This window comes from Camellia sinensis, unplaced genomic scaffold, assembly GCF_055761805.1.
Source record: "Camellia sinensis isolate YWXY unplaced genomic scaffold, ASM5576180v1 Unanchor1, whole genome shotgun sequence".
NCBI classification, from domain to species: Eukaryota; Viridiplantae; Streptophyta; class Magnoliopsida; order Ericales; family Theaceae; genus Camellia; species Camellia sinensis.
Window position 1 is genome coordinate 23,045,584 of NW_028128987.1, and position 16,443 is coordinate 23,062,026.

Genomic DNA, 16,443 nt, shown 5'->3' on the forward strand with positions numbered 1-16,443 from the left:
ACATTCAACAGCCATCAAAAACACGAAAGACTAGGGAAAAAAAACTAATTGGTGTCCTTGGCATGTCCCTGAGGTGTCCCTTGAAAAAGAATTAATTACATAAAGGGACATACCACATGGCGTGTCCCATTTGTGTCCACATCGTGTTCCTGTGTCTGACACGGCTACAACACTTGTTCTGAAGTGTCAGTACTTCATAGTGTCTTGGTCTCTAGAGTTGCTTTTTTGCTAGCAAATCAGCATTAGTGATGTAGAACAAAGTAGGAGAAAAAGAGGGACACTTAAAATAGCCACAACCTAATCATCACAATGGCCTCATTTGGGAAGTGGCTATTTTAGAAGTTTTTCAGCTTTTTGGCTATTTTAGTAGGCTATTTTAGTTTTTGTGTTTGGGAAAATGAGATGAATTTTTAGTTGAGTTGTTGTATTGAAAAGTGTGTTGAAATGATGTTTGAATTTAAAATGACAAAGTTGTCCCTAAATTATAATTTTTTAAATTGATGTAAAGGGGTAAAATGGTAATTTAGCCGTTGATGATGACTTTTGAGGCTGTGAGAGTGTAGGCACAACCTACACTGTCCGGCGCTGAGCCTATTTTTATTTTTATTTTTTTGAAAAACTTTGAACAGTTTTGCTTTTTAGCTTATTTCTCATTTCAGGCTATAATAGCCTCAACCCATCATTCCCAAACAGCGCCAATATTTTTTGAGGCAACTTTGAGTAAAACAAAGCGAAACCCATTATTTATAGGCCAAAAAACCCTATTTAAAATAAGAAACTAAACCCTAATTTGATTTGGAAACACATAAAAATAATCTAACTAATAATTACTTAAATAACATTAATAATAGAAATAAAAATCTACCAATTACATTTCTTGGACCAAAAAGTCTTTAGTGCATGCAAAATGGACCTATGAGCTTCACCCTAGGCTTCCAAAGCAGATATTGGGGCTCCATCCAATGAAGGGTGTTAGAGTAGGAAATTATATTATTCCGATTTGTTCCTTGATTGATGTAATGGGTTGTAATGAGCTAGCCCGTAATTCATGCCTTATGGCACTCCTGTAATTATGTTTTATTCTTAATATAACTCACTTATTCTCTATCTCTTTCTCTTCTCCAAAACTATCATGGTATCAAAGCCACAAACCTAACCAATACACCACCACACTGCCACCCCACACCACCTTACAGCCACTACAAAGCCACCCATCTAGTTTCATCAACTCATTGTGTGTGTAGGGGTCCTGGCAGCAGCCAGAGGTCACCCAGGTTGAGTCACCTACTGTCGTGGGCCACCCAAGCCTGGTCGACTGCTGCTGAAGGCCTCCCAGGCTTGGTCAACAGTCACCGAAGGCCACCCAGGCCTGGTCGGCTGTTGTTGAAGGCCACCTAGGCCCTGTCGAAAGTCACCCAGGCCTAATTGACTGCTGTCAGAAGCCCACCAAGACCAGTCGGCACCTCTTCTGCTCATCCGACAATATCTCTGTCTATTTCGGCTCAATCCACTGCTCTTCTGCTCTTTGCCGACTCTGGTTCTGGGTATGGTTTGATTAGTTCATTTGACTGTTCTATACAACAACAATCTTTATTTATCTGTTTGATTGATGGGTCTCTCTTGTAATTTAAGAGAATACAAAGCTTGAGTGATGATTATGATATCATTTCCTTTTATATTAATCAATCAACTGTACAAAAGGAAGCCTTAAGGCACTAATTAAGGAATCACAATCAATTAATCAATCACAATCTAATCTAAATAAGGAAACAATGAAATATTTGAACACTCTCCCTCAAGCTAGTGCGAAGATATCTCATATGCCCAGCTTGCCTAGAATATCTTGAAATGATTTACTCCCAACTTCCTTGATAAGGATGTCTACAAGTTGTTCATCTGACTTCACAAAAGGAGTACATATCATGCCACTAGTAAGTTTCTCCTTGATGAAGTGGCGATCAATCTCAACATGTTTTGTCCTATCATGTTGAACAGGATTGTGAGCTATGTTGATGGCATCTTTATTATCACAACATAGCCGCATAGAGTTTGTCTAGCCCATCCCCAGATCATTTAACAACAGTCTGATCCACAAGAGTTCACACACCTTGTGCTATAGCTATAAACTCAACTTCTGCACTTGATCTAGCGACCACATTCTGTTTCTTACTCCAAGTAACAAGATTGCCGCCCATAAAGGTACAATATCTTGATGTAGATCTCCTATCAGCTATTGACCCTACCCAATCAGCATCTATATAGGCTTCCACTCTGAGATGATCATGTTTGGAAAGTAGAGGCCCTTTCCAGGAGAAGATTTCAAGTACCTCGGAATTTTCATAACAACCTCTAAGTGAATTTGATGAGGAACATGCATAAACTGACTAACCATACTGACAGCAATAGCAATATTAGGACGAGAGTGAGATAAGTAAATGAGCTTACCCACTAGTCGCTGATAACTCCCCTTATCAACAGCTGCTCCTCCTTCATCATCACTAAGTTTCTAATTAGGTTCCAGTGGGGTATCACAGGCCTTACATCCAAGCATCCATGTTTCCTTCAAAAGGTCAAGAACATATTTCCTTTGTGAGATGAAATCCCATCCTTGGAGTGAGCAACTTCGATTCCCAAAAAATATTTCAAGTTCTCCCAGTCTTGGATTTCAAATTCACTAGCTAAATATTTCTTCAACGGGGATATTTTCTCACTATCATCGCTTGTAAGCACTATGTCATCCACATAAACAATGAGAGTTGTAGTGTTACCACGTGAGGAATATTTCACAAACAAAGTGTGATCTGCCTGACTCTGTTTGAAATCATTTTTAAGCATAGCCTAAGTGAATCCAATCCATAACCTATGTGATTTCTGATTCATAATAGACTTAATTGCAACCAATCCAAAACAATTAAAACTAACAATCTAAATCATCTAGCACGTATGAAAATGATTTAAATTTGTTGTTTCATAATTAACAAGTCGACACAAGCGATTTTTACGTGGAAAAAACTACAGTTGGAGCACCTCTAATTGTGATAAAAAAAACTACGGGCGAAACGCCACAAATCAATCCACCATAAAGAATGAAAGAACACAAATTCACCAAACAATTTATCCAAACTCTGTAAAATTGTCTTTAACAATTCGTGCCTCTTTCACCAACGCCTTCGTCTCGGAATTGACCAACTTGATGTCGAATCCACAACATCCACGTCGAATCCACGACCACGAGCAGCTTCGAACTCCTCCAAAGACTTCACGCTCGAATCCTCGAAATCCACCGAAGAAGAACACTTTTGTATTGAACGCTCAAACAAAACCTTTTGATGTGAACCACTCAATTCATGAGATAAACTCACACAAATATCAAAGGAAACTAGTAAAGAAGTTCCGGAAGAAAACCCTAATACCCAAGAAGAAAATCTGGAAGCCGTACTCTAGAATTGCACTTGTTCGCAGCTTTATAGCAGATAGATTTGCGATCATCGCTCGAGCCATGACATGGTCGCTCGAGCGGTGTGACTGAAACGCGTGTTGTTACATAAGTGACTTCGCTCAAGCGATGGAAAGTTTGCTCGAGCGTGAAAACTCAACTCCCAGTATTTTTGCAGTCAGTTCAAACTTTGAGAGGCTTGCATATTTGCTCGAGCGACACTTTCATTGCTCAAGCGGTCAAGCCAAAAACACTGGCATATTTAAACCTCAATGCGACAAGTTTGTTCACGGAATTGGCAACAAGTAAGGACCTAACAGTTTCAAACTTCCAATTTAATTCAATGCTTGTCAACATTGAAATAAAGAAAGCAATTTTATCAAAAGATTGGTAAGGAATAAGGTAGGATCTTGAAACTCTGATACCAAACTGATGTAGGATGAGTAGGGATTACTTTCCTACAAGTAGTGAGCCCATTTAAGTATACTGGCAGCAGCAACAATAGACTTATAGGGTTGGATTTGGTGGGATTTTGTGACTGCAAAAGTATTTTAAAAAAAAGAGTTTAAGGGTTTGTAAAAAGGTAGGATTTTGGAAATGAAAACACAAGTGTTTAGGGGATGTTGGGTAGCTATTCTAAGCACTGTGTACAGTGAAGTAAACAGTAACTTCGCTATAGAGAGAGAGAGAGAGATGTTTTACCCTCACAGGGGATAGGCCAATCACACAAACACAATCTCAAATTTTCATAATAATAACTCTTCTCCTCAATCATTGAGATTACACATATTTATAGGTTAAAGACACTCCTAATTCTATAGACTATAACTCAAATTTAGGAGTGGTTTGGGATATCGTAAATAAGTGCACTTTTTGACTTTTAAAAAAAAAAATGTGTAGAAAAGTAGAGAAAGTTGGTAGAAAAATAGAGAGGAGATGTTGATAAATGTTGATTGATGTGACCCAAATAAATGTATGTATGCAAAAAAAAATGCACTTTTTTAGTGCATGCCAAATACCTACTTAGAAACTAAAAATATTTAGCTACTAATATTCTAGACCAACTATGAGTTCCAATTCTACTTCAATCATAATAGGAAACTTTAATGACTTTTAATTCTACTTCAATATTAAAATAGAACTTGGAATTTTGACCACTAAAATTATTTTAGACATAATAAACACATATATAATGACCCATTTAATAACTTGACCCAAAATATGAGCCATGGGTGACCCCTACAACCCATGGCCAACAATTATTAGAATTATTAGAATTACCATTATACCCTTAATGACTAAAACCTGCTATAATGACATGAAGACTCAAAATTATTTCAAATCTTTAATTCTTGATGCCCTAAATTTGCTTCATGTGAAATTCCAGATTTGCTCTTTTTCTTCTTTCCATGATCTTCATCAGAAAGTCTACATGCGTCCTCCCCATGGCCATCTCGTCTTCGTCGTGCTCTATATGGTTTGAAATAGTCTCCTCGTGCTTGGTATGACTGTTTTCAGACAGCAGTTACTCAGCTTAGGTTTCACCTTTGTGCCCAAGATTCTACTTTGATTCTCCACACCACTGCTAGTTTTGTTGCCCTGTTACATTATATGGATGATATGATGATCACTGGTTTTGACTTTTTTGCTATCTCTGAGGTCAAGCAGCATCTCTTCTGCACCTTTAAAATGAAGGATCTGGACCCATTGTAGTATTTTCTTAATATTAAGGCAGCTTCTTCTCCCAAGAGCTATTTTCTGTCTCAATCCAAGTATGCAAATGAGGTTATTCACCGTGCCAGTCTTACTGACAGTAAGATTTCTGAAACCTCAATTGAGCTTAATGTGAAGCTTAATACTACTGATGGTGTCCCTCTAGATGATCCCATTTTATATCGAGAACTTGTGGGTTGCTTAGTCTATCTGACAGTTACTTGCCTTGATCTTGCCTATGTTGTTCATGTGGTTAGCCAGTTCGTTTCTTCTCGTTCTACACTTTGGGTTGCTTTAATTCGGATTCTTCGCTATCTCCAGGGTATTATATTTCAGGATTTACTGTTGTCTTCTACTTCCTCTTTGGACTTGGTGGCTTGTGCTGATTTTGATTGGGTGGTGATGTTACTGATCGAAAGTCCACATCTGGTTTTTGTATGTTTCTTAGCGATTCCTTAATCTCTTGGAAAAGTAAGAAACAAATTATTGTTACTCGCTCTACTGCACAAGGTGAGTATCGTGCTGTGGCTCATGCTACTGCTGAGATTGTTTGGTTTCGCTATCTCTTGTTTGATTTGGGTGTCTTTCAGTCTTCTCCGACCTCTCTCCATTGTAACAATCGCAGTGCTATTCAAATTGCCTGTAACACTATCTTTCATGAGTGGACGAAGCACATTGAGATTGATTGTCATTTTGTCTGTCAGCATCTGCAATCTAGCCCTATCTCCTTTTCTTTCATCGCTTCGGCTCTGCAATTTGTTGATTTCTTTACTAAGACTCACACCGCTACTCGATTTCAGTATCTTCTTGGCAAATTCTCAGTATTTTCTACCAAAACACCTTGTGTTTGGTAGAATATTAAGTTTTATGTATATATGGTAGTATATATTTTTGGTATTTTAGGGATTGAGTAATTATTCTAGTTTCCTTTTCAATCTTAGGGTTAGATTGTTATACAAACCGATGTACTCCTATATTACAAACAATTGAATATACAGATTTTATTAAGAAATCTTATAGCAATATCTCAGACTTTCGCGGAATAGACTGCTCAAGCAACCAATCATGCGCTCGAGCGAAGAATGAATGCTCTCAGTATCTCAGGTTTCAAAATTCAATACTAGAAGGGTCAAAAGACCGCTTGAGCGGTGAAACTTGCACTCGAGTGAACAATCTAAGTTGTCTAGGTGACCAAGCTACCAACGGACATAACTCTCTCGTCCGAACCCCATTTAAAGTAAATCAAGGGTCTAGAATGAAGCCCCAACAACAAGCAGTCCAAAGGTTGTAGTCGTACACTAAGATGATACACTAATTAAAGTTATAAGATCAATTAAAAGGGTTTCATTTCTAACAACAAAGGAGTTAGATGTAGTTCCAATGACTTGAAGAGCACAAATGTTACACTTTCTCTCTTCTAACCCTGACCCTAATCTCTAGCACTTTACATTTCAACTGCCTCTTAAATCCAAGACGGTTTGTAAGGATTCAAATGCGTTTCTATTGCCAACCCCAATTTTGGGAAAACTTCCCTGAAACTACATTATTGCAATTTCCTGAATCAATAACATGTCAACATACCTTGCCGCAATAGTGCAGGTAGATTGAAGGATGTTATTCCAAACTACTAGTAAGTGAACCTCATCACCCTGCACAAACTCCTTATGACTATCATTGACAGTATCAAATCAAACGGAGGGTCTTGCTCAGCATCCACTGCTCGTTGATGTAGACTTCGCAGTCCACGAACAACCCTTTACCATAAACACTATCCTTTTAGAAATCTTCCATTTTGTGCCTCGCTTCACCACACTTAAAACGTGTTAGGCCACTATTTGTTGTTTCCGGTTAGGTTGACCTCTCATATTAGCCCTCTTGGTTGTAGCATATAGGATACAATTACATTTTGGGACTAGAGGATTGGAACAACTATCCCATTTTCCAGGGAAGACTGTTGAATTTTTGGATTGACAATTAAGTTGTTTCTCTTAGTAGTAATGCTCTCCAATGTGCATCTGAAATTGAAACTGGGTCAAAACATATTCAAACCATTTTGAGACACCAACTGGTCTTATGTTTGTGAGGTCGTTGCTATTAAAGCATCCAACTTAGCCACAACTGGTCTTCTGTTTGTGAGGTCATTGCTATTAAAGCATCCAACTCAGCCAATTAACAATGAGTTTGTTTGGGGTGGGGCTCTCAACTAAAGTATATTAACCAAGCTTGGGTGGCTTAAAGAGACGATGTGAGACTAGTGATGTAGAGTATAAGAAGCTCAAGGAAGAGTAAATTCAAAGAAACGGCGATATTTGGAAATTGGAATGGTTTCAAAGTGAAATCGATAGGAACCATACATAGTCATGTTTCTAGTAATATTATAGTCCTATTTTATGATTATTTTTATGTTTCTAGGATTTTTAGGTGAGGGATATTTTGGTAATTTTATATTTACTGGCATGGGTTGTAGGGGTCACCCATGGGTTATCTTATGGGTCAAGTTATTTACTTAGTTTTTATTTATGTTTCTTATTTGGTCTTAAATTAGTTTTAGAAGTCAAATATTTTACTAGTTTCCTTTTTTGGTTCTAGTTGGTTTAGGAAATCTCCTATTCCTATATAAAGCCATGTAATGCTTATAATTTAATAGAGTTGATAATTTATAGAATTTTTAGAGCTTTGAAGCCTCTTTTGGGTTTGGGTGATGCAACCCTAACTTAACCTTAGGTGTGATGCCTAAGGGATTCTAGGAGTGATTCCTAGATCTATCTTCTTCTTGTCCTTCTTTCTTAAATTTCAGCACTTAACAGCCCCCAGAACAGTCCCTAATAGTACTTTTGTGGTTGTCCCTAATTGTCCTGCATCAAATTGTCTAACACTCCCCCACACATGCAGTCCAAATAGCATGTGGAAGTGATGGAGAGATGAGAGGCGAGAGATTAAACATCAGGCAGAGACTTGACCCACTATAGACCACCCAAGACCCACCTATGATACCATGTTACACGGTCTTGGGTAGAACTCAACCCCAAAAGTTAGATATTTAGGTGAGGATGCCCTCATGTATATATACTTCAAGTTACTTTAGTACCTAGGCAATGTGGGACTTTGCTTGTCAAGGAAACGCACCTTAGGTACTCTGGCTCTGATACCATGTTAAAGCATAGAACTCGAAACCAATTGGCAATGAGTGGAGGGGCCTCTCAAGTATATTAACAAAGCTTGGGTGACTTAAAGAGACGATGTGGGACAAGTCTAACAGTTGCACTCCACAAGTTGATAGAACTCTAGATAGATTGGGAACCTTGCTAAAAATTCTAGAGGAGTTGATGTAGTGTCCTTAATCATATAGTTATTTATATGGAGTAAGAATGCTAGACGAATGTGCTTTAGGTACAAACCTAACCTTTGGCATGATTTGCACGAAGTGGATGCCCTCAAGTTTGAAACCATAGGGTTAGTAGGCTGAGTTTTAACTATTGAACTAGTGGCCTCTTGTAATCGAAGACACAACAATGAGTAATTAGAAATTTGACCAAATAACTTTTCATAAGGTGAGACACCAGAGAGGAGTCAACAGACATATGATTAAGATGAGTGTGAAATGCATTTTGTATTTATTTATTTATTGGGTTGGGTTGAGGCCTTTTACTAGTATTGGGTTAGCTCTTTGCAAAGAACAAAGAAGATTAGGATTTGCATTGCAAATAGATAAATAGATTCGCAATCGACCAAGGATTTTTTTTGGTGATCGAAGACTGATTTTGGCAAGGGTTTAATGATGTGACCAAGTCCAATAAATTGACAAGGGTCAAAGATGAAGGATTATGACGTGGGTTCAACGATGCTAGGCTTTACAATCTGGGTCTGCGACCATCTAGTTTGCACTGATTAGGGCTGATTGGGTTTTGAATGGCGACTGCTATCTAGGTTTGTAATTTCAAATGCAATTCTAATTTGTTGAGGGTTTGCAAGAGCTGCAACAACAACCACAACGATTTTGGCTATGAAGATGACGACAATAGTTTTGGATACCACGATTCTGGATGGTAGGGTTTCCAACGAAAGAGCTCTAGTTAGTTTATGCAAACAAGATGAATTTTTTTTTTTTTTTAATATTATTCCATTAACCTCTCAAAACTTGATTACATAGTTTATACAACATAAATAGAGTGGAAAACTCTAATTAACGATAAAGTTTGAATTTTCCCTATGGAAAATATGAAAGAATCAAAAAGAGAATTTTATTTTTACCCCTATACTTTGTCTTGATTTTCAATTACACCCCTAGACTTTTAATAATTTCATTTTTTCCCCCAAAGTTTTTGAAATCGTATTATTTTTACCCCTACCGTCACATTTGAAATGGAAAACGTTAAAAAAATTACATTTTGGCCCCAAATTTCAAAAGAAAAATGCAAATCCACCATCTTCTACCCAAACTCACCATCTCTCATCTTCCTCCAATTTTTCCCTCTCCTCCGCCCTTGCAAGCACTGCCACCACCACCACCGCAATCACTCAATTCTCCAACCTAACTTCTCTCAAACCCAAATTCACTCACTCAATATATATACATATATATATGTATACATATCATCTCTTCATCAACTTCTCTTAAACCCAAATTCACTCGCTCAATATTCTATCAAACCCATATCAATTATCTATCTATATATATACATATCATCTCTTCATCAACTTCACCAACATCACCACCCGAACCACCAACTTCACCGCTACCGAACTTCATTACCGCCACCATGAGCATCACCATCACCACCACCTTTCAACACCAAACCCACCTCCTTCACAACCAAGTTCCATTATCATTACCGTCAAGCTCCACAACCACCATCACCGTGAGCTCTGCCACCATCGCCGAACCGCCACCACCACCATCACCAGCTCCATTACCACCTAGAACCATGGTCCACATCATATTATAAGTGAAGAAGAAGAAGAAGAATAAGGAAGATGGAGGAGAAAGAAACAAAAGATGAATGTTTCGGAATTTTCGAAGTTAGTTTTCGGACAACTTTTGGCATACCGAAACCACCCATTACACGAAAAGTGAAAAAGCGAGGTAGTATAGGACTAAGTAAGTAGGGAGGTGAAGAGAATGGCAAAAGAATAAAGTAGAACCGTTAAGAATTGAGAAAGATATGAAGTCCGAAAGATGGCTCGAAGAAAAATCGAAAACGGGAAGAAAAGTCTTATTTTATTTTTTATCAACTTTTGGAGCTCTGAGGTCATGCAAAAAGAGGAAGAACGAGACATGTGTAAGAGGTGATACGAAAACTAAGCCGTGAAGTGAATCCAACGACGTAAAAATGAGGCAAAATGGAGTTATGATAAAGGAGATAGAAGTGCTTGAGTGGTGGTGAGGAAAGAGGGTGAGTTTGGGTAGAAGAGGGTGAGTGTACAAGGGTAAAAATGATACGATTTCAAAAACTTTGGTAGTAAAATTGAAATTATTTGAAGCCTAGGGATATAATTGAAAATTAAGGCAAAGTATAGGGGTAAAAATAATCAAAACATAATATATTTCACAACTCTCATCTCTGATTAGTTTGAACCCCTCCTATTTTGGGGGAGTCTGCCTCACCAAAATGCTATGAAGCATTGACACTTCAAAACACGTGTTGTAGCAGTATCAAACACAGGGACATGACAGAGACATGTACGGGATACACCATGTGGCATGTCCCTGTATTTAATTAATTTGTTTTCTAGTGACAAATTAACTAGTTTTTTCTTCTCTTCTTTAGTGCTTTTGATAGATGATGTTGGATGTCGAATACTTATTACTTTTTGCTTAGATTTAAATAATTAGTAGATCTTCCATATATAAGGAAAAACAATAAGTTAGTTTAAGAGTGAGTTTTTTTTTTTTTTTTTTTTTTTAAATATAAAATTAGTATTAGTTTTTGTTAATTTGATTATTTGTTAATGTAATATTACATAGAAATTAAAAATATTTAAAGAAAAAATGATTTATTGTTGTGTCCCTATTTTTTTGAAATCACCTCATCTTGTGTCTGTTGCTTCTTAGCCAAAATGAATCTTGGAGACTTAGTAAATGGAGTCATCATGGACTGAAACCTATGCTGGCTTGCATTCTAGTTATCTCCATTTTCGTAGCGATTAGGTTCTAATAAAACTCTATTCCAAATAGTCCAAATATGCCAACAAGTAAAGGAAATAGAATTTGCTAATCTAGCAAAACCATAAACAGAATATTAAGCACAGATGTTATGATAAAATTCACTTAATTAAATTAATCATCATGCATTTTAGGAATTTGTATAGTATACGGAACGTAATTTGTTAAGTAAACAAAATATGATATAAATAAAATTTAAATTGGAGTTTAGAACAGTAGCCTGTGAGAGTCTAGCAGCCAGGTTGTCATTGTTCTAAAATTACTTTTCCTCCCTTTGTGAAGGTGTTAGCGGAGTAAAACAGTTCCAAAATAAAATCCAGTTTACTCATAGCATCTCTTGTCCAATGTTCACGACCATCAGGAAACTTGAACCAAGTCATGAACCGAATTTGCTCAAAATAGACAATATATATACTATAAGAGGCTCTTGCCTATTGCTACAGTAAAACAAGGCCCTTTTTTCACTTTCGACCTGTTTTTCCTTGCCTTTGTGCTGCTTCTTATTTCACCAATGATAGCCTTTCCAGTAAATTGTCTTGCATATGTTGGATCAAGGAAATTACAAATTTGCATATGTTCGATCACTGAAATTACAAATTTATCATTTCTCTTTGATGGAGGAAAAGTTACTGGTAGAAAAAACTATTATGTACGTATTGGTACACTAAATCATAATGTTAGGTGGTACCTTTCATCAATCGTAAAATATTATACCTTCAACTTTGACTCAAATATCAATATAAATATCGTGTGATGACTTGAAAGGAATCAATAGTTTGGACAAAACTAAGGCTCAAAAAAGATTGTGCCATGTGTCTCAGTTATGCTCTTTTGTGATATTTAATTATGACTCATTGCAATGTTGGATATGACTTGATTATGACCTACTATAATTATTATGTTGGTTATGATCGAAAATTGAATACGCCTCCAGTGGAGTTTGGGTTATGACCCATTGTGATGTTGATTATAACTTCTTTTTTTGTAAAAAAATAATTTTTATATAACATTTACCTATTAACTACAATAAGATTATATTATAAAAATGTTTTAAACTCACGAATTCACTTGACACTGATGTGACAGAAGAATTGGGTCCTATATAATTGAGTATATGATAAATAAAAAAAATTGACATTTATCATGCCATATCATTATAGATCAAATTAAAAATATATATATTTTTAGAAATATCAAGTATTTTTTTATCATAATTATTGATTGCCATGTATACCTTAGAAAGGCCATGCCTTGCATGGGCATTTCTTACTAGTATATTATATATATATATATATATATATATGTGAAAAACTATCTCAAACCATGTCATATTTCAAATCACCTTTTGGTGTCTCTAATCTTTTATGAAACCATAGATATATATAGAGGTTTGAAATAGATGAGAATTAAATACTAAGGGTAAATTACACTTTGCCCCCATAAAGTTTCACCTATTTCTCACTTTGGCCCTAAGTTTGATTTTTCTCACTTTGGCCCTTCATGTTTGAAATCCTTCTCACTTTGACCCTTCATGTTTGCAATCATTTCTACTTTGGCCCTTTAAATTTGATTTTTCTCACTTTGGCCATTCATGTTTGCAATCATTCCCACTTTGGCCTTTTAAGTTTGATTTTTCTCACTTTGGCTCTTCATGTTTGCAATGCTTCCCACTTTGCTTTTAGACTAACTTCCATCCAAAAAACTAACAGAATCTGCCACATCATCAACACATCAGCTCCACATGTGATGTAAAAAATTCACTAAAAATGCAAAAAATGAAAAATAGAAAACAAAAAAATTGAAAATTTTGTTTGTCTTTAGTAAACTTTTTTTCAAATTTATTCATAAACATTATTACATTATTATAGATGTATCTAGCTTAGATGGATCTAAAAAAATAAAAACAAGTTTAACTAAAAAAAGAAAAATGTTACTAAAGATGGAAAAAAACAAAAAAAACAATAGTAAATTTTTCATTTCAGAATTGACAATACAGGTGTTTGAGTTAGTATATTTTCATTTTTTTTTTCGTCTTTAGTAAACTTTTTTCTTTTTTTAGTTCAATTTTTTTTTTTTTTTTTTTTTAAGGTGCATCTAATCTAAATGCATCTATAATGTAATAATGTCTATGAATAAATTTGAAAAAAAAGTTCGCTATAGACTAACAAAATCTTTGCATCTTTAGTGAATTTTTTACATCACACATGGAGCTGATGTGCTGGTGATGTGGCAGATTTTGTTAGTTTTTTAAATGGAAGTTAGTCTAGGAGTAAATTAAGAAGGATTGCAAGGGTCAAAGTGGGAAAGATTGCAAACATGAAGGGCCAAAATGGAAAAAATCAAACTTAAAGAGCCAAAGTGGGAAATGGGTGAAACTTTAAGGGGACAAAGTGTAATTTACCCAAATACCAATAAAAGCAAAATGTTCGAGAATTTACGATTACATTTAGGGCATGTTTGATTGGGTGGATTAGAGCATGGGATTGGAATTATTAATCCGTGGGCCCAATTATCCTATGTTTGTTTTAACATTTTGGTTTAAGATTATTAATCCAATGGATAATTAATCCAACAAATTTGTAGGATTATTAGTAATGGGGTAGGGGTGGGATTATTAATCCAATGGATATTAATCCAATTGGATAGTGAATACCACACTAATTTAATAGGATTATTAATACTTCACTATTAATCTTGTGAATCAAACATGACCTTAAATCATTAAATTTTGGTATAATAAATGTAATAATGAGTATAAATATTATAACCAAAATGTTTAAACCACATTGAAAATTGTAACAACAAAGAATTGAACAATTATTTTTTATTAAAAATTATCTAACAAAATTTACCATAAAGTGGAAGATTGGTGAATACTTATGTTGTGTTTGGTTGGGGGATTTGAGGAGGGATTTGGAAAGGAAAATGGAAAAGATAGGTGAAATGTGAATAAAATATGCTTAAATTTCACATAATTTCACACACCTTTTCCCTTTCTCTTTTTAAATCTCCCAACCAAACACAACATTAGTCTGCTAACTTTTATTGTACTGCAAAATTAAGAATAGAAGAAGAATTGTAGGTTGGTTAATCTTCTTCAGGAAAGAATATCTAATGAACATGCAATTCAGCCAAGGGATGTTCACTTTCTGCCTCATTGGCTGCAGGAGTGGACCAGATATTCTATATTATGACCTAATGCATAAGCTGAATATCTGGATGCTAGTTGGTGTCGCAATCTGAATGTAAAATTCTTGTCTTGGGTTTGATTAATCCTTCTTTGGACATCAAGTTCAATTGGAAGTTCAAAATATGATTCAAAATTCTCGAGACGAGTGAACAAAAGCAAGCTGCGGTGAGGAAAAGAAAAATAAGGTGCTGAAATGAGTTGACAGTATAGTTCTTTGGGACAATTATGATGGAGAAAAGTTATCAACCATCTTGGATGTATAACCCCATCTATAAGAAAGAGCTTCTCAATAAGAAAGCCCAAAGCAATTTTTATGAGCTTTGTTTTTATTTTTGAAATGAATTCCTGAAGGTTTTCACCCATATCATCACGGATGAACTTAAACCAACTGATTGATTCAACAAAGGACATTAAGTGCCTCAGTATTCACGTGGGGAACATGCACATTCCACCTGGTGAGCTATGGGGTGGACCAAATATTCTGTATATGAAGACCTAATGTTTAAGCTGATGCAAAATTTGAATGCTAGTTGGTGTCAAAATCTAAGAAAAGTAGGGTCTAAGAAGATACAATTGGTTTAATCCACTTTTGGTGAGGATTTAACTTGGGGGTAAGTTGTAGATAAAAATGTTGATTTTGAAAATGAAGGTGGAAAGCTTTAATTGTGTTCAAGAGCTCATATTTTCTTTTATAAACTTTTGGAGTATATTTGGTAGCATATTTTACAATGTTTGTACCGTTTACTTGCGCTAACTATCCATTTCTTGGGAGATTTAAATCGAAGATGGGCTTGTTGATGCAGTGTCACTTGTGGGACAATCAGCTTCCCCTGAAGTCTTGCAGAAGATGACTTATCTCGTCATAAGGCATCCCCAAGTCAAGCGTATTGACACAGTCCGTGCTTACACTTTTGGTGTTCTGTATTTTGTAGAGGTCAGTAGTGGAAATAGTAGAGTTTTCCGTTATTGGTTTATTAATGGAGAATTGGCTCCAAGCACTCCTTTTTCTTGAATGTTTTGCTAGTGAGAGAGCAGAGTCTCGATCATGTTATTTCTTATAACTTTGTTGAAAACACAGGTTGACATTGAACTTCCTGAAGAGTTACCATTGAAAGAAGCACATGCCATAGGAGAGACCCTGCAGATGAAGATAGAGAAACTTCCTGAAGTTGAAAGGGCATTTGTTCATCTTGATTATGAGTGTCAACACAAACCAGAGCACTCTGTTCTCAGTAGGCTGCCCAATAGAGAGGATTGATTTTTCTTTCAGTTCATGTTAGTTACTACTTACATGCTTCAAAATTTGGCCGCCTGGAAATTTGCTTGATAGGAATGTTAGGGATAGTAAACAACTTTTCTGGTTTGAGCATGAGTGGACTTCGAATCTTCTTCCATATTTCGGATCTAATTGTTATATATAAGTCACTTTCATGTGCCTGTTGTATGGAGAAAACTGTACAATGAGTCTTCTGAAATACTAGCAAATGAGGCGATTTATTCGGCTGCTTTCAGTCTTCAATAAATTAGTAAAGGCAATTTTCAGTGATACCTTATTTTTAAGTACTACTAGTTTTGTTTTTGTTTTTTGTTTTTTCCCCTTCTTTAGCCTTTTTTATATTTTATTTTTTGAAAAGAAAAAAAAAAATTGTTACCAAACAGTGGTTAAACAATTTTAAATATCGCTGTTGAATGATATTATGCATTACTTGGAGTTGAAATGATAAGGGTGGGAGTATTATTTGACTTATTAACTGAGCAGTAATGAATGAGTATTTTCACTTAATTTGACGTATTTGCTACTCATCAACATCTATAATTTCTATTAATATTTTTATTTTTCAATTTGCAAAACAACCCCGGTTGGTAGCTCGAAAATTCGTGGGTCGAATGGGTCGAAAGATCAAAACGACGTCATTTTGATCTTTGTATTTTTTTTTTTTT

General features: G+C 35.7%; 1 protein-coding gene across 1 annotated transcript in view; it reads left to right on the top strand.

Annotated features, from left to right (window-relative positions):
• LOC114286458 (metal tolerance protein 4) overlaps positions 1–16,048 on the top strand; it is a 30,287-nt gene extending 14,239 nt beyond the window's left edge. The window contains exons 6-7 of the mRNA XM_082911003.1: positions 15,306–15,436; positions 15,581–16,048. Of these exons, the coding sequence (XP_082767129.1) occupies positions 15,306–15,436; positions 15,581–15,760 (311 nt within the window). The 3' untranslated portion in view covers positions 15,761–16,048. The remainder of the gene's footprint in view (positions 1–15,305; positions 15,437–15,580) is intronic.
• The last annotated feature ends 395 nt before the right edge of the window (positions 16,049–16,443 follow it).